At 52.5% G+C, this 26,155-nt stretch overlaps 1 protein-coding gene across 1 annotated transcript in view; it reads left to right on the forward strand.

Annotated features, from left to right (window-relative positions):
* FBN3 (fibrillin 3) overlaps positions 1–26,155 on the forward strand; it is a 101,244-nt gene that overhangs the window by 45,094 nt on the left and 29,995 nt on the right. Inside the window, exons 12-34 of the mRNA XM_063290983.1 lie at positions 2,754–2,876; positions 4,472–4,747; positions 6,763–6,816; positions 7,797–7,922; positions 8,528–8,653; positions 9,554–9,673; positions 10,710–10,847; positions 10,953–11,003; positions 11,438–11,563; positions 12,080–12,307; positions 13,168–13,293; positions 15,343–15,471; positions 17,344–17,469; positions 17,976–18,101; positions 18,535–18,657; positions 19,838–19,963; positions 20,592–20,717; positions 21,030–21,152; positions 21,480–21,602; positions 22,539–22,664; positions 22,926–23,048; positions 23,996–24,118; positions 24,803–24,964. Coding sequence (XP_063147053.1) covers positions 2,754–2,876; positions 4,472–4,747; positions 6,763–6,816; positions 7,797–7,922; positions 8,528–8,653; positions 9,554–9,673; positions 10,710–10,847; positions 10,953–11,003; positions 11,438–11,563; positions 12,080–12,307; positions 13,168–13,293; positions 15,343–15,471; positions 17,344–17,469; positions 17,976–18,101; positions 18,535–18,657; positions 19,838–19,963; positions 20,592–20,717; positions 21,030–21,152; positions 21,480–21,602; positions 22,539–22,664; positions 22,926–23,048; positions 23,996–24,118; positions 24,803–24,964 — 3,030 coding nt within the window. The remainder of the gene's footprint in view (positions 1–2,753; positions 2,877–4,471; positions 4,748–6,762; positions 6,817–7,796; positions 7,923–8,527; positions 8,654–9,553; positions 9,674–10,709; positions 10,848–10,952; positions 11,004–11,437; positions 11,564–12,079; positions 12,308–13,167; positions 13,294–15,342; positions 15,472–17,343; positions 17,470–17,975; positions 18,102–18,534; positions 18,658–19,837; positions 19,964–20,591; positions 20,718–21,029; positions 21,153–21,479; positions 21,603–22,538; positions 22,665–22,925; positions 23,049–23,995; positions 24,119–24,802; positions 24,965–26,155) is intronic.

Consider the following 26,155-nt stretch of genomic DNA (forward strand, 5'->3'; position numbering starts at 1 on the left):
TGTGACGGTCGGCGCAGGCACCGGGAGGTTGTAACGCAGATGACGTCATTGATGCCATTGGTGCCACCGTCCTGCTAAGATTTGCACCGGTGCCTCTTCGGGGGGGCATGAGTCTGCACACCGATGAAACATTCCCTCTCTGCGCATCTCCTCCGGGGTCAGCAGGACAAAGAACCTCGCCCCAAACTCCCGTTTTTCATTTGCCGACCCAGCCCCCGGAGCCGTTGCTTACGCACGGCCGGAGACTCGCCCTGCGATTGATGGTTTCCTGCGCATTTTCTCTGTCTCCTGCTCTCCGGCCTCCTGTGCCCATCATGAGCTGGAAGGAGAAAGGAAGGAGAAAGTGAGAGAGCGTTGAGGGAGGGAGGGGAGGGAGGGAGGAAGGAAGGAAGGAAAAAGTGAGAGAGAGATAAGGAAAGGAGGGAGGGGAGAAGGAAGGAAGGAAGGAGAAAGTGAGAGAGAGTTAAGGGAGGGAGGGAGGGAAGGAAGGAATGAAGGAGGAAGAGAAAGAAAGGAAGGAGGGAAGGAAGGAAGGAAAGAAGGAAGGAAGGAAAAAGTGAGAGAGGTAAGGGAGGGAGGGGAGAAGGAAGGAAAGAAGGAAGGAAGGAGAAAGTGAGAGAGCGTTGAGGGAGGGAGGGGAGGGAGGGAGGAAGGAAGGAAGGAAAAAGTGAGAGAGAGATAAGGAAAGGAGGGAGGGGAGAAGGAAGGAAGGAAGGAAGGAAGGAAGGAGAAAGTGAGAGAGAGTTAAGGGAGGGAGGGAGGGAAGGAAGGAATGAAGGAGGAAGAGAAAGAAAGGAAGGAGGGAGGGAAGGAAGGAAGGAAGGAAAGAAGGAAGGAAGGATAAAGTGAGAGAGGTAAGGGAGGGAGGGGAGAAGGAAGGAAAGAAGGAAGGAAGAAGAAAGTGAGAGAGAGATGAGGGAGGGAGGGGAGGGAGGAAGGAAGGAAGGAAGGAAAAAGTGAGAGAGAGATAAGGAAAGGAGGGAGGGGAGAAGGAAGGAAGGAAGGAGAAAGTGAGAGAGAGTTAAGGGAGGGAGGGAGGGAAGGAAGGAATGAAGGAGGAAGAGAAAGAAAGGAAGGAGGGAAGGAAGGAAGGAAGGAAAGAAGGAAGGAAGGAAAAAGTGAGAGAGGTAAGGGAGGGAGGGGAGAAGGAAGGAAAGAAGGAAGGAAGGAGAAAGTGAGAGAGCGTTGAGGGAGGGAGGGGAGGGAGGGAGGAAGGAAGGAAGGAAAAAGTGAGAGAGAGATAAGGAAAGGAGGGAGGGAGAAGGAAGGAAGGAAGGAAGGAAGGAGAAAGTGAGAGAGAGTTAAGGGAGGGAGGGAGGGAAGGAAGGAATGAAGGAGGAAGAGAAAGAAAGGAAGGAGGGAGGGAAGGAAGGAAGGAAGGAAAGAAGGAAGGAAGGATAAAGTGAGAGAGGTAAGGGAGGGAGGGGAGAAGGAAGGAAAGAAGGAAGGAAGAAGAAAGTGAGAGAGAGATGAGGGAGGGAGGGGAGGGAGGAAGGAAGGAAGGAAAAAGTGAGAGAGAGATAAGGAAAGGAGGGAGGGGAGAAGGAAGGAAGGAAGGAAGGAAGGAAGGAAGGAAGGAAGGAAGGAAGGAAGGAAGGAAGGAAGGAAGGAAGGAGAAAGTGAGAGAGAGATAAGGAAAGGAGGGAGGGGAGAAGGAAGGAAGGAAGGAAGGAAGGAAGGAAGGAAAGGAAGGAAGGAAGGAAGGAAGGAAGGAAGGAAGGAAGGAGAAAGTGAGAGAGGTAAGGGAGGGAGGGAGGGAAGGAAGGAAGGAAGGAGGAAGAGAAGAAAGGAAGGAGGGAGGGGAGAAGGAAGGAAGGAAAGAAGGAAGGAAGGATAAAGTGAGAGAGGTAAGGGAGGGAGGGGAGAAGGAAGGAAAGAAGGAAGGAAGAAGAAAGTGAGAGAGAGATGAGGGAGGGAGGGGAGGGAGGAAGGAAGGAAGGAAAAAGTGAGAGAGAGATAAGGAAAGGAGGGAGGGGAGAAGGAAGGAAGGAAGGAAGGAAAGGAAGGAAGGAAGGAAGGAAGGAAGGAAGGAAGGAAGGAAGGAAGGAAGGAAGGAAGGAAGGAAAAAGTGAGAGAGAGATAAGGAAAGGAGGGAGGGGAGAAGGAAGGAAGGAAGGAAGGAAGGAAGGAAGGAGAAAGTGAGAGAGGTAAGGGAGGGAGGGAGGGAGGGAAGGAAGGAATGAAGGAGGAAGAGAAAGGAAGGAAGGAGGGTGGGAAGGAAGGAAGAAGAAGTGAAAGAGAGATAATGAAAGGAGGGAGAGGAGAAGGAAGGAAGGAAGGAAGGAAGGAAGGAAGGAAGGAAGGAAGGAAGGAAGGAAGGAAGGAAGGAAGGAAGGAAATGTGGGTTAATCCCTTTCGATTTTAAAATCATCCTACACCTTGTTTCGGATGTACTCTTTGCAAAGCAGCAAAGAACAGAAACCAAGAACGATACCCTAAAATAACATCACTTTATCCAAACCTGCGTCCTCTGCAAATCAGCCACCACCGAGCGCTGACAATAGAAAAAGGGGCAGCGTGATGCCATCTGCGAAGGTGCTAAGAAAACCATAGCCAGATCTGGAAGTTGCGAAGCATCTAGTTGCAGGCCGTTCCAAAGGTTTGGGGGCACCCCCCCCCAAAGGCCTGGTCACCCAGTTTCCCAGGGTCTGCCAGCTTGCCAGCAACACACAGCTGTGGCTTCCCTGATTCCTGTGCTGGGGAGGTCCGTGGGGGACCCCCCTTGACTGCTTTCTTACCCTTCTGCTCCACAGATCACGACGAATGTGCCACCACCAACATGTGCCTGAATGGGATGTGCATCAACGAAGACGGGAGCTTCAAGTGCATTTGCAAGCTGGGCTTTGTGCTGGCCCCCAACGGGCGCTACTGTGTTGGTGGGTGCGAGGGGGCCTCCCCATTAGAATGGAGCTGGGAAGGGGGGATTGCTGGGCTCTGGGCCATGCGGTTGGACTCATGAAACCTTCGGATTCCTCCTTTCTTTTCACAAATGGCTTCAGCTGGCTTTAACTTACAGAGGACATGATGATGGGAAGATAAGGCGATGCCCCTGAAATCACGGCAAATGATGCTGCCGTGCAGGGGACAAGAGCAGAAATGGCAGGAAAGCAGATCTTTGGCTAATCTTTACTTATTTTATTTGTAGAAGGCTGCGTATGCCAGTGTTTCTCAAGCTCGGCGACTTTAAGATGGGTGGACTTCAACTCCCAGAATTCCCCAGCCAACTGGCTGGGGAATTCTGGGAGTTGAAGTCCACCCATCTTAAAGTCGCCGAGCTTGAGAAACACTGGCATACACTACCTACTTCCTAAGACTCGTAGTTATTGATACAAAAGAACAGGAATCAAAGCGCAATCACTGCCGAAGATTAATTAGCGAAAGGAGGCTCTTCCACCACCGGCCCACAAATGCTCAGCAGAAAAATAAGTTCTTCAACAACTTCTTGAAGGCCAAGACTTTAGGGACATCCTGTATCCCGGGGGACAAGGGGATCCTCCTTGCTTAAATGGGGTGGAAACCCTCAGCGGATGCCCTCTCAGAGGCTGTGTGGGTTGGGCTGAGTGGTCCTCTGATTACCTCTTGGGGCCACATGGCTAAATCATCTTCCAAGGGACTCCACGCAGAGTGTGTTGCAGGAGTCTTAACATGAGGTGATTGGCCCCCAGCCATGATGTCCGGCACAACATTCAAAGTGGGCAACGGCCCCTCTGGCTACAGCCTCCGTTTCCTGGAGCCCCAAGTCCAGAGAATCCACCAATTGTGGATCTGCTCCTCTGAGGGGCAAGTGATCCCATCCAGAGTCAAAGGGACAACCAGAATGGATTGACCAACTCAATCACCAGGAACGGTACTTCCACCCAGCAGTGATTTAACTTGTTTTGACCCATCTAGACCCTTGTAGCCTCCAGGGACTAAGCCAGGTCTTCAACAGCTTTCCCAGACTGGTCTGGAGTAGCCACGTACAACTAGCATCATCGGGGTTCTGATGATGCCTCACTCCAAGCTGATGGATTGCCTCCTGCAGCCACTTCCCGCAGACATTAAATAGCGCGGAGCAGAGAATTCAATTCTGGGGGACCCCCATCTTGGAGCAACCATAGGCGTGATCCCTCCTTCCCACTCACGCCGGTATTGCAAGATGGGTGGAAGTTATTTATTTATTTATAAAATTATTTTATTTGTACAATTGATCGTCGGCAGCGGGGCAGCCTTCTTTGGGAGTCGGTGAGCTCTTCTTGATTGTAAATAATTTCAGTTAATTATATTGGGCATATCTGTGCTTGCTATGACAACCTGAATGATTTCTTTGCCGCAAAGGAGTTACACTGTTCCTGTGTCACTTCTAAAACAGTGTTCTGAAAGCTGTATTTCAGGCTGTGTGTTTGGGAGGTCAGTTGCACACCGTGACCTCCTTTTTTCTCCAAGGAAAGGAAAAAAGCCAGCTTGACTGCCACTCTCTTTCCACCTGCAGACATTGACGAATGTGAGACTCCTGGGATTTGCATGAATGGCTGGTGTATCAACACGGAGGGCTCGTTCCGGTGTGAGTGCCTGGGAGGGCTGGCCATTGGCGTGGACGGGAGGGTCTGCGTGGATACCCATGTTCGCAGCACCTGTTATGGGGGCATCAAGAAGGGCACCTGCGCCCGTCCCTTCCCTGGAGCCGTCACCAAATCCGAGTGCTGCTGTGCCAATCCGGACCACGGATTTGGAGAGCCGTGCCAGCCTTGCCCTGCCAAGAACTCCGGTGAGTGCACTTTGGAGAAGGGATCAGAGGGCAGCCCGAAGCACACGGTCCTCAGATTTTGCTTCCTATCCAGAAACATCTGAGTTAAGGAATTCCACATTCCCTGGATTTCCAAGCAGCCAAAAGTCTCAGTGCTCAGGAGAGTAAGGAAGCTCTGAAGAACCGGCAGAATATGCTAAATGCTTTGGGGGGGGGAGTTATCTGTAAAGCACAGCCTGTGGCCAAGTGAACATGCAGTGATAATAATGAATGAGAAGGAAGGAGACAGGGTGATGGCGGAATGGAGTATCCAGCAGAAGTACGGTATTTCCCTGCTCCGCCAAGCAACTGCAAGACTTGCTTTTCTGGGGATGAGTAGAGAGTAAGGAAATGACCGTGACAGAGATATGTAAGATCCATACACACTTTCCTGAATGTATATAATTATGCAATAGATGCAGGCACATTTCTGAAGCTGTATAGTGAGCAGAGCATTGTTGTTCTTGTTGTTTAATCCATTCTTATTTGATCATCTTTTGATCCCTTCTTCTCCCGCATCCCTTTAGGAGATCAAAATATCAAAATCAACTGGAAAGCCTATCCTTTTTTTAGATGGCATTCCTGAATTCTTTCAAAAACGTACAGGGAAGCGAACAAGACTGCCATCAGCCATGCCCAGAATGGGCATGGGTACCTGGCTAAAGCGTGGCAAGATCTATAATCTCACTTGCAGAAGTGAGAAATTCCAGTCTTTTCCTGGGCTCCACCAGCTGGATCAGGCATTAGACTGCAGCTTTTTGGCTGCTGTCCAGCACACGCTAGAATGATTCCCGTCTCCTTGGAGGGGAGTCATGGATCACCAGCCTCTCTGTTTTTCTGCTGCCCTCTTTGGAAGCAATAGAAGCCAACCCCAGGTGGAGAACCAGATAGATTTATTTTCTTAATTCTTTGGAGAAGGGGAAGAGATGTCAGCTGGGAGGGCTGATTCCCTGGCAGTTTCTCTGTTGCTCACAAAGGATGGCCATTGATTGGCTGATAATTCACACACGTAAATGTGTCCTGCTCCCTTCTGTCCAATTTTTGTGGGGTGAGTGTCAGTGGAGAGCTGGGACAAGGGAAAACTTTTTTCCTGAATGTAAGAAGCCAGGTTGCGTTTGGCTGGGGGAGGGAGTTTTGCCCAAGGAAGACTGATTACATTGGTCCTTTCCTAGGAGAAAAAAGTAAACCGTCTTTGAATGTCAGGGACAAGGTTTTTCCCTGGAAGCCTTTCCTGGAATGACCGTGTGATCTGGCTACATCCTGAAGTCATTCCAGGAAGAGCTGTGTAGGGGAAGAAGCCTTGTGGGGAACTCGCCCTGCTGAGACCATCTGGAGCCACGGAAAAAAGGACTAGCCAAGAGATCTGGCAACTGGAAGAGTTTCCCTGGCATGAAAAATATATTGAATCAATTTTACTGCCACAGCTATCATAGTTTGTACATACTTCTTTTTTGTTACCTAGGAAAGTACAGGTAGTCCTTGCTTAACAACCACAATTGGGACCAGAATTTAGGTTGCTAAGCAAAGCAATCATTAAGTGAATCCAACCCGATTTTATGACCTTTGTGTGATGGTCGTTAAGCGGATCATGTGGTTCCCCATTGATTTTGCTTGCCAGAAGCCAGCCTGGAAGGTCAAAAATGGCAATCATGTGACAACAGGAGGCTGCGATGGTCACAAATGCAAACCCAGCTCCCAAATCATGATCACATGACTGCAGGGATGCTGCAACGGTCATCAGTGTGAGGACCAGTCATAAGTCGGTTTTTTCAGCACTGTCATAAGTCTGAAACGTCACTAAATGAATGGTTATTAAGTGAGGACCACCTGTATTTTATAATGCTTCTTGTTTAAAAAACGCTTCTGCTGAGGGTGTATTTTGTGTTACGTTTGCGAGGCAATGCAGATGTTTCACCTGTGACATTAATGTGTTCAGATGTGCAAGTCTTCTCTCAGTGCTGCTTTCCCAAGTGACAAATCTTTGCTTTTTTCCCCAGCTGAATTCCAAGCATTGTGCAGTAGTGGCATAGGCATCACAGCCGACGGACGAGGCAAGTTCTCAGTGTTTATTGTGAGCTTTCAGGCAGATTCGGACTGAATGTTAGGGGGAAAAACACCCTTTCTGTTAGTAAGGAGAGTTTAAGAGTGGAGCCCATAACCCAGAGAAATGATAAGCAACCCTTCATTAGATGTGCTCAAATGGAAGCTGAACAACCAGTTTTCAGGGACTCCTGCCCTGTTCAGGGGGTTGGACTGGATGACCTCAAGGGACGCTTCCAACCCCAGGATTCTAATCCTCCTCCCATTTTAACCATAAGTCTATTTCTGGATCCATCTTTACAGTGATCTGTCCCCACGTTCTTTCGATCTCTGTTTTTCATTTCTAGCAGGGTTATATGTTCTATCAGGAAAGTTGGAATATATTTAGTTATTAGATTTCTGTCCCTCAGTCTTTGGCATGAGTGTTTCCAGGGGAATTAAAATTAAAATGAACCTTTCTTAAATAAAATAACTCAGTGGCCAAAATAGCCACCGAAGAGAATAATTAGCCCAATGGCAAAGGATAAATAACCGAGAAAGGAAACCTCCTTCACCTTCTTTCTATCTTCCTCCCATCGAGTTGCTCCAAGTTGTAGGTGGGGATTAAAACCCCCAGGATTCCCAGCCGGGCCAGCCCAGCTCAAGTCCAATATTATCAGGAGCAAGGGGGTCCATAAGGGGGTCAAAAAAGTGGCCGCAACTGCAGTCAAAGCCACGGCGTCTGGGCCGGATGGCTAGGCGAGCTCGGCTGGTTAATGTTGTCTTCTTTGAGCTGGGTCTGCAGTTTGTTAGCTTGTTGTTTTTAATCCTTGCTTGCCGCCCAGAGTCGCTCTGGTGAGTGGGGGCTATATAACGTCTAAATAACGGAAGAAACCTTGGTTTGGGGGCCCCACGTACGGACCCTCCTGCCTGTTGCTGTTTAACAACAGTTTTTCTGGAGGGTGGAGGGCCGAGACTGTCAGATGATCCGGATTCCAATTCTCCTGGGTAGATATCAACGAGTGTGCCCTGAACCCCGACATCTGCCCCAACGGCATGTGTGAAAACCTTCGGGGAAGCTATCGCTGCATCTGCAATCTGGGCTACGAGTCAGACCCCTCTGGGAAGAACTGTGTGGGTGAGTAAGGACACGCGATCCTGCGGTAGTAGCCGGCACACCAAGGCTGTCCCTCCAGTGGAGGCCAGGCGGTGCAGCTGTGACACTGGGCGGACGGCTGAAAACCGTGGTGGGTGAGCCAAAGAGCCAGAAGGAGGAGGTGGGGATGGGTGCTTCCGTGCTGTGGAAGGAACGTCTGGGGGTGGCCTCTGGTCGTCTCTCACCAAAGGATGAGCTCTGTGCTTGTGTGGGAGTTAGCGGAGAGCCACAGTTCCTCAGGGCCGAGAGGTCTGTTCTGTCAACAACCAAGGGTCGCTCAGCTTTTCCAGGCCTTGGCCTCAAAGGCGAGTAACCGTTGGTTGCTGACAGAATGGACCTCTCGGCCCTGAGGAACTGTGGCTCTCCGCAGAACTCCCAGTCGGAAGGGCAGGAAGGCTGGAAGAGAGGGAGAGTTCAACGCCCCTGTGCATTTTAGCCCAGCCTAGCCTGTTAGGCTCCCTTGCTTTTCTTAAAGTGGCTAGACCTTATGGCTAAAAAAGAACTCCAGGGGGACAGAGAAAAGGGCTGCTCTTCCGTGCACCTGCCAGCCCCGTTTGTCAGGCGCCGTGTCTTACTCCTCTCTCCAGACGTTGATGAGTGCGCCATCAATCGCCTGTTGTGCGACAACGGCTTGTGCCGCAACACGCCTGGGAGCTACAGCTGCAGCTGCCCCAAGGGGTTTGTCTTCCGGACAGAGACGGACACCTGTGAAGGTAACCGGCTCTGTTTTCTGCTGTAGCCCTTCGGTTTCTCTTGCCCTGGAAGCGGGAATACAGGTAGTCATCAACTTACAACCGTTCGTTTGGTGACCATTTGAAGTTATGGCAGTGCTGGAAAAAGGACTAACAACCAGTCCTCGCACTTATGACCATTGCAGCATCCCCTCAGTCACGTGATCAAATTGCAGGGTTATTGGCAGCCCTTGGCAACCGGCATGTATTTACAATGGTTGCAGCATCCTGGGGTCACATGATCACCATTTGTGACCTTCCCAGATGGCTTCTGGCAAGCAAAGTCAATGGGGGAAGCCGGATTCACTTAACAACCATGTGATTCGCTTAACGACCAAGGTGATTTGCTTAAAGACCGCAGCAAAAAAACCTCATAAAATCGGGTGTGACTCACTTGACAACTGCTTGCTTAGCAACATAAGTTCCAGTCCCAATTGTGGTCATACGTTGAGGACTACCTGTACGTTGCAAGACCCCAAGCATCAAGGTAGACGCTTGAAGCCAAGGCAGTGGAGGTGCTTGGCTGAATCTGGTGGATCCGAAGCAGCTTGTGGCCCTGAAGCAGGAACTGGGATAGATCCTCACAAGCTCTCCAGCTTTTAATTGTTTCCCCAAAAGTAGGGGTGTCAGTGGGGGGGAATAAAAAAGTCAAGATGCTGGCTGCAACTGCGCCATTAAAGCCCCACACCTCTTTTGCATGCATTGAGCGTGGAGCTTTGATCAGACTGCCGTGGCCACCATCTTGACTTTTCTGAGGCACAGAAACCCCACACGGACAGCCCGGCCTGAAAAAGTGCATGAAGCAGGCCCTCAGACGTGCGGCACAAACGCCTCCCCACGTTCCCTGCCTGTACGTGGCGCCGCTTTCCTCCTGTCTCCTAGATATCAACGAGTGCACGTCCAACCCCTGCGTCAACGGGGTCTGCAGGAACAACGCCGGGTCCTTTGCGTGTGAGTGCTCCCCGGGGAGCAAGCTGGATTCCAGTGGCACCGTCTGTGTTGGTGAGGAAGTGCCCTGCGCAGTGGCGGTCCTGGGGCTGGGCCTTAGGGCCAGGCTCTGGGCCTGGACTTGGGGGGGGCAGAGCAGCATGCCAGGGAACAGTCGCCGCTCAGCAGGCCAATGTGGACTGGCAGGTGTGGCTGAAGGGGGGGTCCAAAGGAAGGGAGGAGGTAGGGGGGCGACCAACCAGCTAAGTTCACAGTTAGAGGAAAAACTTCCTAAGGACAGGATCCGTCCAATGGTGGAAAAGCCTCCCCTGTGGAGACTGGGGGTTCTCCGTCCCCGGAGGCTCTTAAGAAGAGGCCAGGCAGCCACCTCTCTTGACGGCTGGGTTGGTTTTCCTGCACATGGGAGAGGGCTGGACTAGATGATCCTCAGGTCCCTTCCAACTCTACAATCCTAGGATTCCAATTTCTTCTGTCTTGTCAGGGCTAGCAGACTCCCTTTTTGTGTGCTGGTTGTTTAACCTGGTAGGTTGGACTATGGTTTCCACAATTCCCAGCCAGCTGTTTGGAAACCCTGGGAATTATATTATAGCACATTCAAGAAGCACCAGACTGTGTTGATCCCTACTCCCCGTGTTGGTCTCTGTGAGAGCAGCTGGCCTCCGCTCAGCCAATCAGCTCTGCGTCAGGTGGGGACTCTTGGCTCTTCCGCATCCCGTCCCCCATCCATTTTTGCACCACTCCAGAAGCTGCTCCAGATTTGAGCAACCCCAGGGCAGGGGCATTGGCATTACAGCCAGTGACATGACTGGATTCCCAGAAAAAAGGAAAATTAAAAACTCAAACAGAGGGCAGTAAAAAAACTTAGAATAAAAATTACCACTTGCCAGCCAAAAACAGGGCAGCATCAGCAAGCTGCAGCTGGTCTGCTCTCAACCCATAATTGGTAATTGATTACCAGCAGAAAAGAAGATGATTGGGCTGGCTGCACTGTTTCTTGCCAGCAAGCGAGGACCAAGATGTTCTTTGTAACACCTGAGCAGACCCCCCTCTGACCTGTCTTTCTGCTACTTTTCACTTCCCCCACCCCCAGACAGCATGAAGGGGACCTGTTGGCTAAACATCCAGGAAGGACGCTGTGAAGTCAACATCAATGGGGCTACTCTGAAGTCAGAATGCTGCGCCACGCTGGGGGCTGCCTGGGGCAGCCCCTGTGAACGCTGTGAGATCGGTAAAGCAGGACCCTGATCCACGGGGTGCCCTCCCCACGCCCTTGGGGTCTCCAAACTAGCCACCCTACCACAAAGTTCACCCCCTTTTCTCTCCTCTGCCCCAGATGCCGCCTGCCCACGAGGCTATGCCAGGAGGAAGGGCGTCTCCTGTGAAGGTAGCTGCCCTTTCTGGTTTGTGAGCCCTGCTTTGCTTCCTGAGGCGCTGTCCATGGTTCATCCCAACATCAAAGAAGAACTGGGGTGTGAGGCAGCTTTCTGCCCTGCTCCGCCCCAGCAGGTTGTCTCTGAGAGAGATTTGGGAGGAAGGCTGTGCGGATTCTCAGAGTCAACCTGCTGGGGTGGAGCAGGGCAGAAAGCTGCCTAACAGCTGGCAAGCTGCCAGAGAACTTCACCACCACCTTCTTCTCAAGTTGGTCCACTCAAGCATCGAGGGGACCTCACCTCAGCTGGGCTTGGATGGGAAATTTCTCAGAGGTCTGGTTGGTGCCTGTTGGGAAAAGCGATGAGGGGGGGTCTGTACGGCTGCCCCAGTCACTGCCCCCAGCAGGACCCTTCGTTCCCCTACTGGTCTTTCTCTCTGCCCCCCCAGATGTGAACGAGTGTGATGTCTTCCCGGGAGTCTGCCCCAATGGCCACTGCGTGAACACAGCAGGGTCCTTTCGATGTGAATGCCCAGAAGGCTTGACCCTGGATGGTTCTGGCCGGACCTGCGTGGGTGAGGACCGAGTGAGGTGCCCCATATGGCCCCCTTCTTCCTCTCTTGCAGGGGACTGAAATTCTGCCCTTCGGGGTCTCCAGTCAAAAGCTGGAGATGAGGCCGAATGGCAAATATTGTCAACCCCTGGCACTCACACGATATACATTTGGTATCTCAGCTTTCCTCAGGGCAGGCAGTGAGTGGGGAGGCATCCCCGTTCATTTTATCCCTGCAACAACCCTGTGAGGGAGGTCAGGCCAAAAGTGTGTGGCTAGCCGATGCCAGTCCCTGAGCTCTATGTCAGAGTGGCTCTTCCCAAGATCCCCAGGCCTTTTCCTATGGAGCTTCTCCCCAGGAGGAGTAAGGACACAGCCGCCCTCCCCAGCTTCCCAGGGGAGGGGAATCAACAAGTGCAAATCCCCGCTGGATTTCTAGCAGGAAAGCGTAATTCCCTGCTCTCTGCTTTCTCCTTAAAGGCACCCCTCACCCTGGCTTTCTGGCTTCTCATTTCATTCTCGTTTCTCCCCCGGCCAGATGTGCGGCTGGAGCAGTGTTACATGAGGTGGGCCGAGGACGAGTGCACCGTGGCCCTGCCAGGGAAATACCGCATCGACCTTTGCTGCTGCTCCGTCGGCTCAGCATGGGGGAAGGACTGCGAGGAATGCCCCAAGCCTGGCTCGGCCGAGTACAAAGCCATCTGTCCACGGGGCCCCGGCTTTGCCAACAGGGGAGACGTCTTGTCTGGCAGGCCTTTTTACAAAGGTGTGAGGAGGGTGTGCTGAAGGGCGGTTGCTAAAGGCCATAAGTGGGGAGCAGGATGGAATTCGAGGAGGCCGGAGAATCGGTGGAAGGCTGAGCAAAGGGGTCAGCCTCAAACAGGGAGTAAGGCAAAGACTTGGGATGCCCCCTTAAACCACCAAGGCGCAAGGCATAAATGTATAAAGAATGCTTAAGGGGGTGCGCAATAGAAGTGTGTTGGTTGGGGAACTGGGTTCACTTGATATGCTGACAGTTCTGTGCTGTTGGCTGAGAACCTGCATGATTTGCAGCGAATGTTGGATAGAATGTATGATGCAACTAGGAGCAAGTGTAATGGGCTTCTTAGAGCCTAGGAAAGAGGATGGCAGTTCTCTGGCATTGAGTTCCTTCTCTGCCCCTCCTAAGCAGTTTTCCCCATTCTGTCCAGGAACTTCTCATCTTACGTGGTGTGTCCCAGTATACAGTAGACATTCTCCTCAAGTGCTTTTATCTTCTCCTCTAGTAAGGACAGAAGCTTGCACTCCAGCAGGAGTACTTTGAGTTCTCTTCAGGCAGGAGGACAAGCATTGCAGATACCTTGTGTGTCACCACAAAGCTTCCTATAGTGTCCGTGCAGCTTTGAGTGGATTGGAGTCTTCCCCGCACATCCCCCCTGCGAAACTCCCGTTTCCTCTCCCTGCTTGCTTGCTCAGTGAGCCCACTCTCTGGGCAACTGGCTTCCTTATATGCCTCTTGAAACTGCCTCTGCTAGGTCAGCAGCAAACAATTCCTATTGCTGCTGACCCTTCGGGCTCCTCAAGGAATGGTGGGGTTTGGCATCACAGGGAGGCGACACTGAACCATCCTCTTTCTGCCTTCCCCAGATGTGAACGAATGCAAGATGTTCTCTGGTCTTTGTACCCATGGCACTTGTCGCAATACCATCGGGAGCTTTCGTTGTCTCTGTGGCAGCGGCTTTGCTCTGGACACCGAGGAGAGGAATTGCACAGGTGAGCTGAGGTGTAGAAACCTCTCTCCACTCACTAATCTCAGGTGATTCCCACCCAGAAGCCCTGCTTCTTGCCTCTCCACTGAAATTTATTTATCTGTGTAAAAGCTGGCTTTGTTCTGACCCCAGCCAGTGCCAAATCTTTCTAGGTGCAAGAGAAAGGAGGTGAGTCCAAGTCTGTTTCACACAAATTTGTTCAGATCTTGAGCTTTTCTGTTTCCAGACTGTCAAATTTTTATTCAACAATCCTGCTTGTAAAAAGCTGGATTTAAACAAATACACTGATTTTTTTTTTTAAAAACCACACATTTCCTCGCTCAGCATGCATCTCCAAACATATTTTCTTTCCAAGCATACATTTTCCATGTGGGTTTTTCTCCTAAAATGCACATTTTATAGCCACTTCGGCATTTCCTTTTCTTTTCTTGAACCAAAAGCTGTTTTGCTCAATTCAGAAAAGTGCAGACTCTGAAATCCACACATTAGGCTGGGAAGCGCAGAGCAAGAGAACCAGATTTGTAAAGCACCAGATCCTTATCGTCTCAGCTTGTCACCCATTCATTGACAGTAGCTCCCAGAATTCCCTGGCAGGCAGCCATTGGCCACTCAAGGAATTCTGGGAGCTGTAACCCCAACACATCTAGGCAGCAGCTGGTTCTAATGCAGAAAACGGGGACTGAAGGAAAGCCAGATCAGTAACGATAATCAGCAAATGAAAACTCACATAATAAGGGTAGGTGATGTGGACTAGAAAAGGTGATCGTGCCTGGCAAGGGTGTGGGAAGGAGAAGAAGGGGAATTTTATTTTATTCTGCTTTTATTGTTTGTTTGTTTGTTTGTTTGTTTATTCATTCATTCAAATTTGTTATAGCCACCCAACTCCAATGGACTCTTTTATTTTATTTACTTATTTATTTACCGAATAAAATTTTAAACTGCCTGATATCTGAAGCTGCTTTCTGGGTGGTTTACAAAAAAAAAACAACACACCCTAAAAAATACATTCTGAATGGAAACCTATGCAATAAAATGCAAAACACAAGCACCATGTAAACAGGGCAGCTGCAAGGGGGTCATTCAAAGGCTAAAGCAATATGAATTAAAGCTAAAAAGCCTGGGAAATAGACGGGTTTCCCCCTCACTCTGCAATGAAGCTAATGGGGGTGCCGGCTGAACCTTTCCAGGGAGAGAATTCCGTAAAGGAGGGAAGGCATGGGGTAAGATGGCTGGGTGGGATCTGGGACATCCCTGCAACAGGGACATCCACGGGGGGTCCGGATGGTGGGTGCAGTGTTGCAATGGACACCCTGACAGTTTTGCACACTCGTATAAAAGAGGTGGGGCTTCAGTTGTGATGCCTCCTCCGCCAGCTGGCTGATTCTGACCACCCCCGGATGTCCTTGTGCTGGAATGTCGTTGGAAGGGCCTTCTGGTAAATGGGTGCCAGCCAGGACTTGAGGACAGGCCTTCTCTGTGGCAGCCCCCACCCTCTGGCACACCCTCAACATTCCTGGCATTTGGCAAACAAGTCCAAGCTGCCCTTACGGTGGGTCTTCAGCTCTATTTGGTGATGGACTCCCCCATCTTGCAGGGGGCAACCAGAATCTCAGCCGAGGGAAGCTCCCCGGGGCCCTCTGAAAACTCCCAGGATCCATCAGGCATCTGGGGAGAGTGGTCTGATCAGAACTCCATAGCGACCCAAGAGGGATCTGTCCAGGAGAAGGGGCAACGTTCAACGCTTCCCCCTTCCGGATCATGTCACGTCTGCTCTGTGACAGACCAGTTGTAGTGCGTGGCTCTGCATGGGTGGCGGGACCTCGCTAACTTGGGCCAGGTCCACGGCTGTCGTGGCAGCCGTGAACAGGAGGTGCTCCAGACCTCTCGCTGAGGGAGGCAGGCTGAAGTCTCCTAGCACAACCACTGCCGCCTCGGCCTCTGCGCAGCCAACGGAGGTGCGCGCCAGCAGCACCGGCAGTCGGTGGCCCTCATTTCCTCCCAGGGAGGTGTATGCAGGACCACAGCTTGACCCTCCTCCTCTCCCCCATCATAGATATAGACGAGTGCCGGATCTCGCCAGACCTGTGTGGCCACGGCGCCTGCGTCAACACGCCTGGCGGTTTCGAGTGCGAATGCTTTGAAGGCTACGAAAGCGGCTTTATGATGATGAAGAACTGCATGGGTAAGGAGGGGGGGAACTGGGGGCAGAGTTTTCCTGGGAAAACTAGGATTTGGAAAAACTAAGGATTTCCAGGTGCTCGCCCCAAGGTGTTCTGGCACAGCAAAAGATGTGAGTGAAGGGAGCAATCTTCCGCGAATCAGGGAAGCACATGCCGCCTTCTTTCCATTATTTTTTTTTTCCTTCGGGGTATTTTTTGGCTTTCTCAATTATCCAGTGTGCATCAGCAGTAACGTCTCTCGCTCCAGGACCTTTTCAAAAACCAGTCTGAATATCCGGCATCTCATTTCCCTCTCCGTGTAGAACTCTGATCTGGGTTGGGTGAGCCTAATCATTAGGTTGCTAGCCTGGGGAATTAAGGATGGTGTGCGGTGGTTTGCACACTCTGTTGAGTCTCCTTTCTCTGGTGTTGGAAAGTGGATTGACCTCTTCCAATCCGGTGGCCACTGTGTCATTCCTACGCACACGCTGGGTTTGCGATCCGGGCAACACACAGCACTGAAGTTTAAGAGCTACGTGCAGGTTTGGGTTCTTTTTGTTCAGATTGATTGATTGGTTGATTGATTGACTGATTGATTGATTACATGCCATCAAGTCATTTTCAACTCCTAGCAACTACATAGATAGATTTTCCCCAGGGGGATCAGTCCCCAGCGTGGTCCTTCAGGTCTCCCAAGGGTGCCCCCATCGCCCCTGCAACTGAGTCCCTCCCCCTTGCTGCTGGTCATCCTCCTCTTCTCTTCCACCTTTCCCAGCATCAGCGCCTAGTCCAGAGAGCTGGGTCTGCGCATCACAGGTCCCAATTTTGTTCAGTTAGGTGTAAACAAATCCACTCCCGCTAACGGTTGGGTTGAGACAGCCTTGGAGCAGAAGCGATTCCCAAAGGATGGCCGCCAGAGGAGACATGCAACGTGCTAGCCTCGCCACAGGACATGCTGTAAATATATCACAAAAGAGGCGGAAGACAAATCAGGCTTCGATCCGCATGGCCTTTTAGCTTCCCAAGTACAATTTCTGGGAGACTGAAATGGGTGAATGGTTCCGGTCTCCATCAAGTTTTTTTTGCCAATTTGTCTCACCAGATTTAACAATTTTAGGGGATTGGGGCAGTTTATTTTATCAGGAAGGGGTAAGAGGTCTGGAGATGCAGCTCCTCCAGTTCCACATTGCAACCCCCTATTTTTGCGGCATTGTCCATTTCTCAAAGCCGTGTGGAGAAGACACAAATGTCAAACGAAACCATTCTTCCCACCCGAGCATCTGATCCACAACTGACAGAGCTCATCTGTGGAATCCTGAGAGAACCAAGTATCTGGGTAAACTGTTAAGAATATTAACTTACAGGTAGTCCTTGACCTACGTCCACAAATTGGGACCAGAACTTTCATCACTAAGCGAGGTGGTCATTAAGTGAGTCATGCCCGATTTTATGACCTTTTTTGCTGTGGTCATGAAGAGAATCACATGGTTGTTAAGCAAATTCAGCTTCCTCCATTGAGTTTGCCTGTCGGAAGACAGCTGGGAAGGTCACAAATGGTGATCATGTGACCCCGGGACACTGCAACTGTCATAAATATATGCCGGTTGCCAAGCACTGAATTTTGATCAGATGACCACAGGGATGCTGTAATGGTCGTAAGTGTGAGGACCGGTCATAAGTCCCTTTTTTCAGTGCTGCCGTAACTTCAAACGGTCGCTAAATGAATGGCCGTAAGTCAGGACCACCTGTACTCTTTGATAACAAGTTCAGAGAAACATACCCTGGAAATCTCTCAACCTCCTGTCTGGACTTTTAGCAGCGAGAATGGATCTCTTTAGTAGGAGGTACAGCTCTCCATCTGGGTTCATCAATCAGCTGGACTTTTTATTTTCCAGATATTGATGAATGTGAGCGAGACCCTCTCCTGTGCCGAGGAGGGGTCTGCGTCAATACCGAGGGCAGTTTTGAGTGCCTTTGCCCTCCGGGGCATGAGCTGACTACGGAGGGCAGTGCCTGTGTAGGTAGGTGGTCCATCTGAGATACTTGTAATGGGGAATGGGAAAAATTCAACAGAAGATGGGACTATCTGGGGCTCCCCAGAGCTGTTTGCCACCTTCAGGATCCCAGGGTCTTCCCGTCTGCTGGGGGGCGCAGCAGCAGCAGGGGGATCTCCCCCCCCCCCCCGCCTGCGCTGGCAGCCTCCCGGATGCCTCTGACTGGCCACCGTGGGACACGGAAGGCTGGACCGGTGGGGACGAGGGGCTGGCCTAGGTAGATGGTGCCGTTCAGCTTCTTGGAATGATCCAGTTGCATCAGCGCCCAGTTATTTCTGACCCTTTCCTTCGCTGGCACCCAGGCTGGTGCAGAGGAGAGAGGGAGCTGGCGCACGTCCTGGTCCCTCCGGACTTTGTGCATGGAGGGGGTGCAGCCCTTTGAGCCTGGTCCTGTGGCCGTGGCCAAAGGGGACCGCCAGCTCAGCCTGCCCACCAGCAGGATGAGGCCATCCCTGAGACCTCTGCTCTTGCAGATATCGATGAGTGCTCCCTTAGCGACAGCTTGTGTCGTAACGGGCGCTGCATCAATGTCATTGGGACCTACCAGTGCGCGTGCGACTCCGGATACCAAGCCACGTCGGACCGGCAGGGCTGTGTCGGTGAGTTTCCCACTTCCCGCCCTCTTTCGCAAGGTCAGGACACACGGTCCGGAGAAGGGGGTCTCTGTGGAATCTTCCCTCCCTTTCCAAACTTTGCCGCTGCGGATGCGTTTGTGGGCTCCAAGCAGCACCGCTGAGCCTGAGCAGCAATGTCAGCAGGACTGGAAGGACGTCCACGTTCCAGAGGGGCAGAGAGGAATCACCAGGGAAAACTCGGTCCCAGAATTTTCCCCGGGTGCTGGGGAGGGAGGTGGGCATGGCCGACTGAATCTGACCAGGGGTGCTCCGGGCTCTGTGGCACATTCCTCTGTGGTGCCCTGTTGTATTGGAGGGGGGTCGTTATAGCCATGAGGCCGCTGCCCCCCTCCCGGAGGACCTTGTTGCCTCCCCAGGTCTTGAATACGTTGCCTGATGGCCTTTGCCTCCCCCACAGACATAGACGAGTGCTCCATCATGAACGGTGGCTGCGACGCGCACTGTGCCAACGCCGAGGGAAGCTACGAATGCAGCTGCGGGGAAGGCTACGCACTGATGCCCGATAAGCGGTCATGCATGGGTGAGGAGCTGCGCTGGCATCCAGAAAAGCCGCTGGGCATCCCTTCGCCTTCCTTTAAGAGCTGCATTAGCAGGAGGATGCAGCAAGGCCGGGCGGGGGGCGGCGGAAGTTGTGCAGCAGGCATTGGGTTGGGCAAGGAGACCCGGATTCCAGCCACCCTTAGCCATGGAAGCTCCTGCAGAGCCTTGGGCGGTCTCTCCCTCTCAGCCCTACGGCCAGGGAGGCTCAGTGGCGAAGGTGCTGGAGCAGCAGTGGAGGGAGCCGGGTTCTAATCCACCCTCGACCACAGAAGCTCCCTGAAGGGTCTGCATATACGGTGCAGAACCTGGCCTCAGAAGGCCCACAGGTGTTCGCTGGGATGGAGTATTAGCGAAGAGGATGTGGCTGGCTGGCTAACCCAACCTGGGTACTAACTCCCACTTACTATACTTCATACAAAAGGAGGGAGGGAGGGGAAAAAAAGAGAAAGAGAGAAAAAGAGAGAAAGAGAAAGAGGGAGGAAGGGAGGAAAGGAGAAGGAGGGAGGGAGGGAGGGAGGGGAAAGAAGGAGGGAGGAAGGAAGGAAAGAAAAAGAGAGAGAGAAGGGGAGGGAGAAAAGGAGAAGAAAGGGAGGGAGGGAGGGAGGGAGGGAGGGAGGGGAAAGAAGGAGGGAGGAAGGGAGGAAGGAAAGAAAAGAGAAAGAGAAGGAGGGAGGAAGAAAAGGAGAAGGAGAAAGGGAGAGAAGGAGGGACAGAGGGATGGTGAGAGGGGAGGAAAGAGAAAGGGAAAGAGAAGGAGGAAGGGGGAAAGAAAAGAGGAGAAGGAGGGAGGGAGGGAGGGAAGGAGAGAAAGGGAAAGAAAGAGAAAGGGTGGGGGGAGCTGGATAGTGCAGTGAGCTGATCCATTGCCCCTGAACCAGCAAGACCGAGTCCCACCCAGCTGAACCCTGAGCCAGTCCCCCCCTCTCCACCTCTCTGGCAGGGCTGTTGTGGGGACCGAAGCTCAGGCAAGCACGTGGACCTGAGTGTCCTGCGGGGAAGGGTGGGGTCAAAACAAAATAGAGAGAAGGAGGTGGTTGGCAAGATCTAGTGAAACAGTGTGCCTGGTGTTCTGTGCTTGTCGGTGGGGAGAATATTACATTCTCCCCGGAGGAAAGTGGGAGAAGAACAACCCTCCCCCCCCCCGCACTTTCCCCATCCAGATATCGATGAATGTGAGGACACCCCGGATATCTGTGACGGTGGCCAGTGCACCAACATCCCAGGAGAATACCGATGCCTCTGCTTTGATGGATTTATGGCTTCCCTGGACATGAAAACCTGCATTGGTAAGGCAATCGGTGGGGGGATGGCTGGGTGCCTTTTGTCTAGCCCCCTTCCACTATATTGTCTACACTTCTCTGAGTGGAAATGGGACACCTGCAACCTGCTTCTTTTATAACCTTTGGAGATGTTTCTGGCAACTCCATCTTTGTGCCAAACGTGAGCTCTGCCCCTAAGCAATGGGTTCTTCTCTAACACAAGTTTCTAGCCCTCATGGCTCTTGGAAAAAAAGAGAGAAGGCTTGAAGAGTTCCAGTTTTGTATGCCGCCCAGAGTGCATTGGAGTTGGGCGGCTAATAAATTCAAATAAACAAAATAAGTAAAACTGATTTGGAGGAGGAGGGGGCAGCTGCTGTTCTTGCTGCTTTCGGTGACCGTAAGCCATGGGAATTTCTCTGCAAATTTGGACAGGAAATCTTCTTTCACCCAAGGGAATGAGAAAGAGTTGAGCAAAAGGCCAGCAAAAATTCTGCCAGCGTCTAGACGGGGGGCAGGGGGGGGGGTTCTCAGCCCACCTGGATCAAACCTGGGACACTCGGCCTGTCTCTAAGGTTGCTCCATCCCAAGATGGCAGCCATGGGAACCGCGGAGCGTGTTGGGAGGGGTTTCTGAGCATAATCTTCTCCTCCCCCAGATGTGAACGAGTGTGACCTGAACCCCAACATTTGCCTGTACGGGGAATGCGAGAATACCAAAGGCTCTTTCATCTGCCATTGCCAGCTGGGCTACTTTGTCAAAAAGGGCACGACGGGGTGCACAGGTAGGTAGGCAAGCAGGGGCCCTTTGGCCGTCCACGGTCCCAGTGGTCTCGTATTGATGACTGCTAGTCTTTGGGATGTGTGAAAGCCAACGAATCCTTGTTAGTTAAGGAAGAATGAAGGAGCTTGCTGGTGAGAAATAAAAAGACAAGAGAACGGGGAGACAGACCTGGCTCTCGGTTCAGACCTGGCTGCAAAGTCAGCACCAGGCCTCCAACAGTGGGCAGCCAGAAGCCCACGGGTGCAGGTTTGAAATGAAATGTAAAGCTTTTCATCGTAAAGAACACGCACTCACCTTTCCTTCTGTCCCGCAGACATTGACGAGTGTGAAATTGGAGCGCATAACTGTGACATGCACGCTTCGTGCATCAACATCCCGGGGAGCTTCCGGTGTAAGTGCCGGCTGGGCTGGCTCGGCGATGGGCTGAAATGCAACGGTGAGTGCCAAGCGCCGGGGAAAGCAGGCAGCTGTCCGGCCTGTCTTGATGGGGGACGTTTTTCAGCCCAGCCTCATTGCCACCTTCAAGGGGAAGGCGTTTGGAAGCCCCGCGCAGCTTTCCGAGCTCAGGGGAGGAGAGGCTGTGAACGCATACTGCAGATTTGCGCCTGCATCTGGATAACCATGGCCAGGCCCCTCAAAATGAAAATGCCACGCCACGGGGCCAGGGCCAGGGCCAGGGCTGGGTAGGTAGGGCCACACAGGTAGCAGGGCTGTGCGGGTGAGACTTTCTCCCTCGGCCCCTTCCTGCTTTGCCCCTTTCCAGATTTAGACGAGTGTGCCACTGAGGCACACAGCTGCAACTTGAACGCCAACTGTCTGAACACGCCGGGCTCATTCCGCTGCGCATGCCAGGAGGGTTTCAACGGTGACGGCTATTCATGTTCTGGTAAGAAGGAAAAGTTGCGGGGTGCCAAGCGAGGGGCCACAGCTCTTCCTTCCCCTAGCCGCACAACTCGAACAGGAGGCAGTCCAGCCCAGGAGCTGGGAATGATGGGTGTTGAAGTTCAGCCTGCTTTGAGCTCTCTCTCCAGAGGCCACTGGGTTCCCAGTGCTCCTAAAAACTTTTTTAAAGTTCCTAATCATCGTAACGATCAGTGGGAAACTAGTGCAATGGAATTCCCTGGGCCAGGAAGAGAAAACACAAAATACCGTAGGTGGACCTTTGTTCTTCTAAATGGACGTAGCAACATCCCCCGAGTAGGGACACAGTTAGGAGGAGGGTCAAGGGCTTCACGGGGGCCCTGCCTTAAAGGACTTACTGATAAATCGGGACTCAACGTGCATTTCCCCTCTTCGCAATTCAGTAGTGTAACCCCTTCTCCTTCAGCACGCCTGATTAACCAGGCTGTGAGAAGCTGTCTTCCTTCGCTCTAAGCAGCTGCTCAGTCTTTTGCCAGCGTGCTACGTCCTCTTTTTCATCCCCAGAAGGCCTGTGCCCCCCCACCCAGCCCTCCTAGGCATTAACCACAGTGCAGGGTACAACCCAGTTATTCACCTGCCCAGAAAAAGCTGGGGTGAGCAGCAAGGGCCCTGGGGAGCTAAAAGGGGCAGTGGGGTGCACCCTTGATCCATCCGTAAGCCTCAGGGTAAGTGTGAGCTCGGGAACCGGCCGTGCCCCGACGGCAGCCATTTTGCGAGAGCGCCCACAACGTGCCCTCAGAGTTCCAAAGGAATCCGCCTGGCCAGAAAGGCTGCAGAACCCTCCGACTTCACCATCCCAGCTGAGCGGGGTTTGGGCAGCCACGAAGGGTCCTGACAGGGTGTTCTGTGAGCGATCGTCAGCCACAAGGAAGGCCTGACCACGCCTTGCTTCCCCTGCCAGATGTGGACGAATGTGCAGACAACGTCAACCTCTGTGAGAACGGGCAGTGCCTCAATGCCCCTGGGGGCTACCGGTGCGAGTGCGAAATGGGCTTCAATCCCACTGAGGACAGTAAGGCTTGCCAAGGTAAGCAGGCTTAGCAACGCAGCTTAGGAAGACTCCAGACCTCACAGGAGCTGAGCCAAGGAGGTGTCAATGGACCCGAGAACCAGACACGGGTCCCACAAAACACGGAACCCGCCCCCAGTCGGTGACGGAGAAGATGTTTGAATCCAGGCCCTGAATACGGTCACCTGGCTGGGGTGGTCCTTTTGGGCACTCTCAGGTTAGGGGGAAAATTCTGAGGATGCAGCCAGAGGCAACAACGTGCGCCGTGTTTCCCTGCAGACATTGATGAGTGCGCCTTCCAAAACATCTGTGTCTTCGGCACCTGCCAGAACCTGCCCGGGATGTTCCGCTGCGCCTGTGACGACGGATATGAGTTGGACAGGAGCGGAGGCAACTGCACAGGTGAGCCACGGCTCTCCGGGTTGCAGGGAGGACACATCGTGGCCAGTCTCTCCGTGGGTTCCTGCCAGAGGTCAGCAACTGGCAGTTCCTGGCCCAGGAGTAGCTGGAGTCAGGCCCACAGAGGCTGTGAGAGTTGCACTTCCAGGCTCCCCAGGATCTGACTCGGCCTACCTCTGTTTTCATCTTATCTGGGGTTGCTTAAGCCTCAAGCTTCTACAGGTGGTCCTCACTTAATGACCACAATAGGCCTGGAAAAGTGCAGTCATTAAGTGAGTTGCCGTGTGATGACCTGATTTTACAACCATTTTACGATGGTTGTTAAATGAATCCAGCTTCCCCAATGGATGTTTTTGGCCAGAAACCAGCAAACGAAGGTCACAAATTGTGATCGCGTGGTGGTGCGACAGTTTGCGACGGTCGTAAGTGTGAGTACAGGTCATAAAGCATCTTTTCTGAGGCCATCATAACTTCAGACCCTTGTTAAATGAACGGTCGTTAAGCAAGGACTGCCTGTAGTCCTCATGATTAAAACACCTCTGCTTGGCTCCACTGCCCCCAGCCCTTTCCTCCTTTCCTGTCGCCCTGTTTGTTTTCTTGCAGGCTTGTTTTCCTATCTTGGGCCTGGTTTTTTTGCCCAGTTCTTCACTGTCTTCCTTCCTCGCCTCCTCCTCTTCCAATCCCCCTCCTCCAGACCCAGCCAGGGGCCTGCATCCCTCCTCCCCAGCACGTCCATCTCCTCTCCTGTGCTCAGGCCTGGTCCTTATCGGAGTCCAGCTCTTCCTGTCTGCCCAGCCCTCCGTCCAGCGTCGGCTGCAAAAGCAAAACAGCAAGACTGCCGCAGCGGGGCAGCGTCACCAGTGCCTGTGGCGTGGCAGCTCTGTCCGCCAAGGGCGCGGCGCCACCGGCGCTTCCCGTGCTTAACTCCTCCGCCCCTCCCTCTCCGCCAGACATCAACGAGTGTGCCGATCCGGTCAACTGCATCAACGGGCTCTGCGTCAACACACCGGGCAGCTACCTGTGCAACTGCCCTCAGGACTTCGAGCTGAACCCCACCGGAGTCGGGTGTGTAGGTAAGGAGGGTGCCCGCAGGGCCCAGGCGGGGTGCACACGGGCACGTCCAGGATGCGGTGGCTCCCGTACAAGAACAAATCCAGCTTTTTTGCAGGCCGTCGGCACAAGGACCGCTTCAGACACATTTTGAAAGGGCCTCGCTAGAGGAGGACAAAGGTGGCCCCGCTCTGCCTAGCCCAAGGATTCGAACTACGAATCCCATATTCCCCAGCCCTCATTTGAAAGCCCGAGCTTGAAGTAGGAACCTTATCGAAGAGCGTGGGAGAGCTCTTCACCTTTGCTCGAAAACTCGCCTCTTCGTCTTGTCTCTCCGAGCCATAGTCAGTCTTGCAAGCCTCGTTGGTCCTTCCGTCCATTCCCAAAGCAGGGAGAGTCGGTCGGTCGGTCGGTCAGTCCTAGCAGGTGGCATGATGGCATGATGGCCGCTGCATTGGGAAAAAGAGCATCCTGCTTCTGTCCGGGAAAGCATTTTCCCCCCCTGGAAAAAAGAGTACAGAGCATGTCCACATGTGTGGGATGCCCAAATTTATTTGTTTGTTTGTTTGTTTATCACATCTCTTTACCACCCATCTCAACAAATGTCTCTGGGATGCGTCCTTGGACCCAAAGCCCCCAACGCCACCTTCCAAAGGCCCCCCTCAGATTCCTTCATTCCCCTTCTCTCTTTCTCCTTCCCGCCCCAGACACCCGAGTGGGGAACTGTTTCCTGGATACGCAAGACCGGGGGGACGGCGGGATCTCGTGCAGTGCCGAAATCGGTGTGGGCGTCACGCGGGCTTCCTGCTGCTGCTCCCTGGGCCGGGCCTGGGGGAACCCCTGCGAGCTCTGCCCGGCAGCCAACACCAGTGAGTAGGGCAGCCGTGCAAGGGCTGCACCAGTTGATGGATCTATTGATTGATTTGTCTCAATGCTGATCTCCTGTCTCAATCTTCCCAGGCTCTGGGCTGTTTGCAGACATTAAAGTAGCAAACCAATAAAAGTACATTTTAAAACTTCAAAACAAAATCGTAACAATATCATGTAATAAGAAAAATATTGTATACATACACATATGTGCATATAGCTGCCTATGGCTGGATAGTCAGTCCCCAAAACCATGTTTTCACCTGCTTTCGCAAGGCCAAGAGGCTGGGGGATATCCATGCTGCAGGGGACAAGCTGTTCCAGAGGAAGGGGGCTGCCACTGAGAACAGCCAACATGAGGCCCCTCCCGCTGCACCTCCTAAGTAGGAGGGGACCCTCAGCAGGCCTCCCTAATTGTCTGGGTGGAAACTACAGGTAGTCCTCGACTTACGACCACAATAGGGACCAGAAAATTCATTGTTAAGCAGTGTGATCATTAAGCGAGGCATCACATGACCGCACCTGATTTTACGATACTTTTTGCTGTGGTCGTTAAGCGAATCCTGTGGTCATTAAGGAAATCACGTGGTTCCCCATTGATTTTGCTTGTTGGAAGCTGGCTGGGAAGGTCACAAATGTCAATCACAAAATGCTACAACTGTCATAAATACATGCCAGTTGCCAAGCACCTGAATTTTGATCAGGTGACCACAGGAAGACCATGACGGTCATAAGTGCAAAGACCAGTCATAAGACAACTTTTTCAGCACCATTGTAACTTTGAACGGTCGCTAAACGAACAGTCGTAAGTCGAGGACTACCTGCATTGGGGAAAGGTGGCCTCTGAGGTGTCCAAGTCCTGTGCCACATAAGGCTTGACAGGTAGTGCCCAGCACCTTAAATCGCACTCGGAACCCTGGCGGTAACCAGTGCGGCTCCCGCAGCAAAGGCGCAACCCGGAAGTACTGGGACCAGCCACTGAGCACCTGCCCCACTACATTCTGGACCAGCTGAAGTTCCAGGACAGTCTTCAAGGCCAGCCTGACGTAGAGCAAGTTATGGAAATCTAACTGAGAGATGACAAGGGCATGAGTGACTGTCCTCAGAACATCGGGGGATGGATCCCTCCAGCAGCTAATCTTTGGCAAGTGGAAGCCAAAGGGAGTCAAAAAAGTCAGCTGGGATTACACTGT

This window comes from Candoia aspera, chromosome 1, assembly GCF_035149785.1.
Source record: "Candoia aspera isolate rCanAsp1 chromosome 1, rCanAsp1.hap2, whole genome shotgun sequence".
NCBI classification, from domain to species: domain Eukaryota; kingdom Metazoa; phylum Chordata; class Lepidosauria; order Squamata; family Boidae; genus Candoia; species Candoia aspera.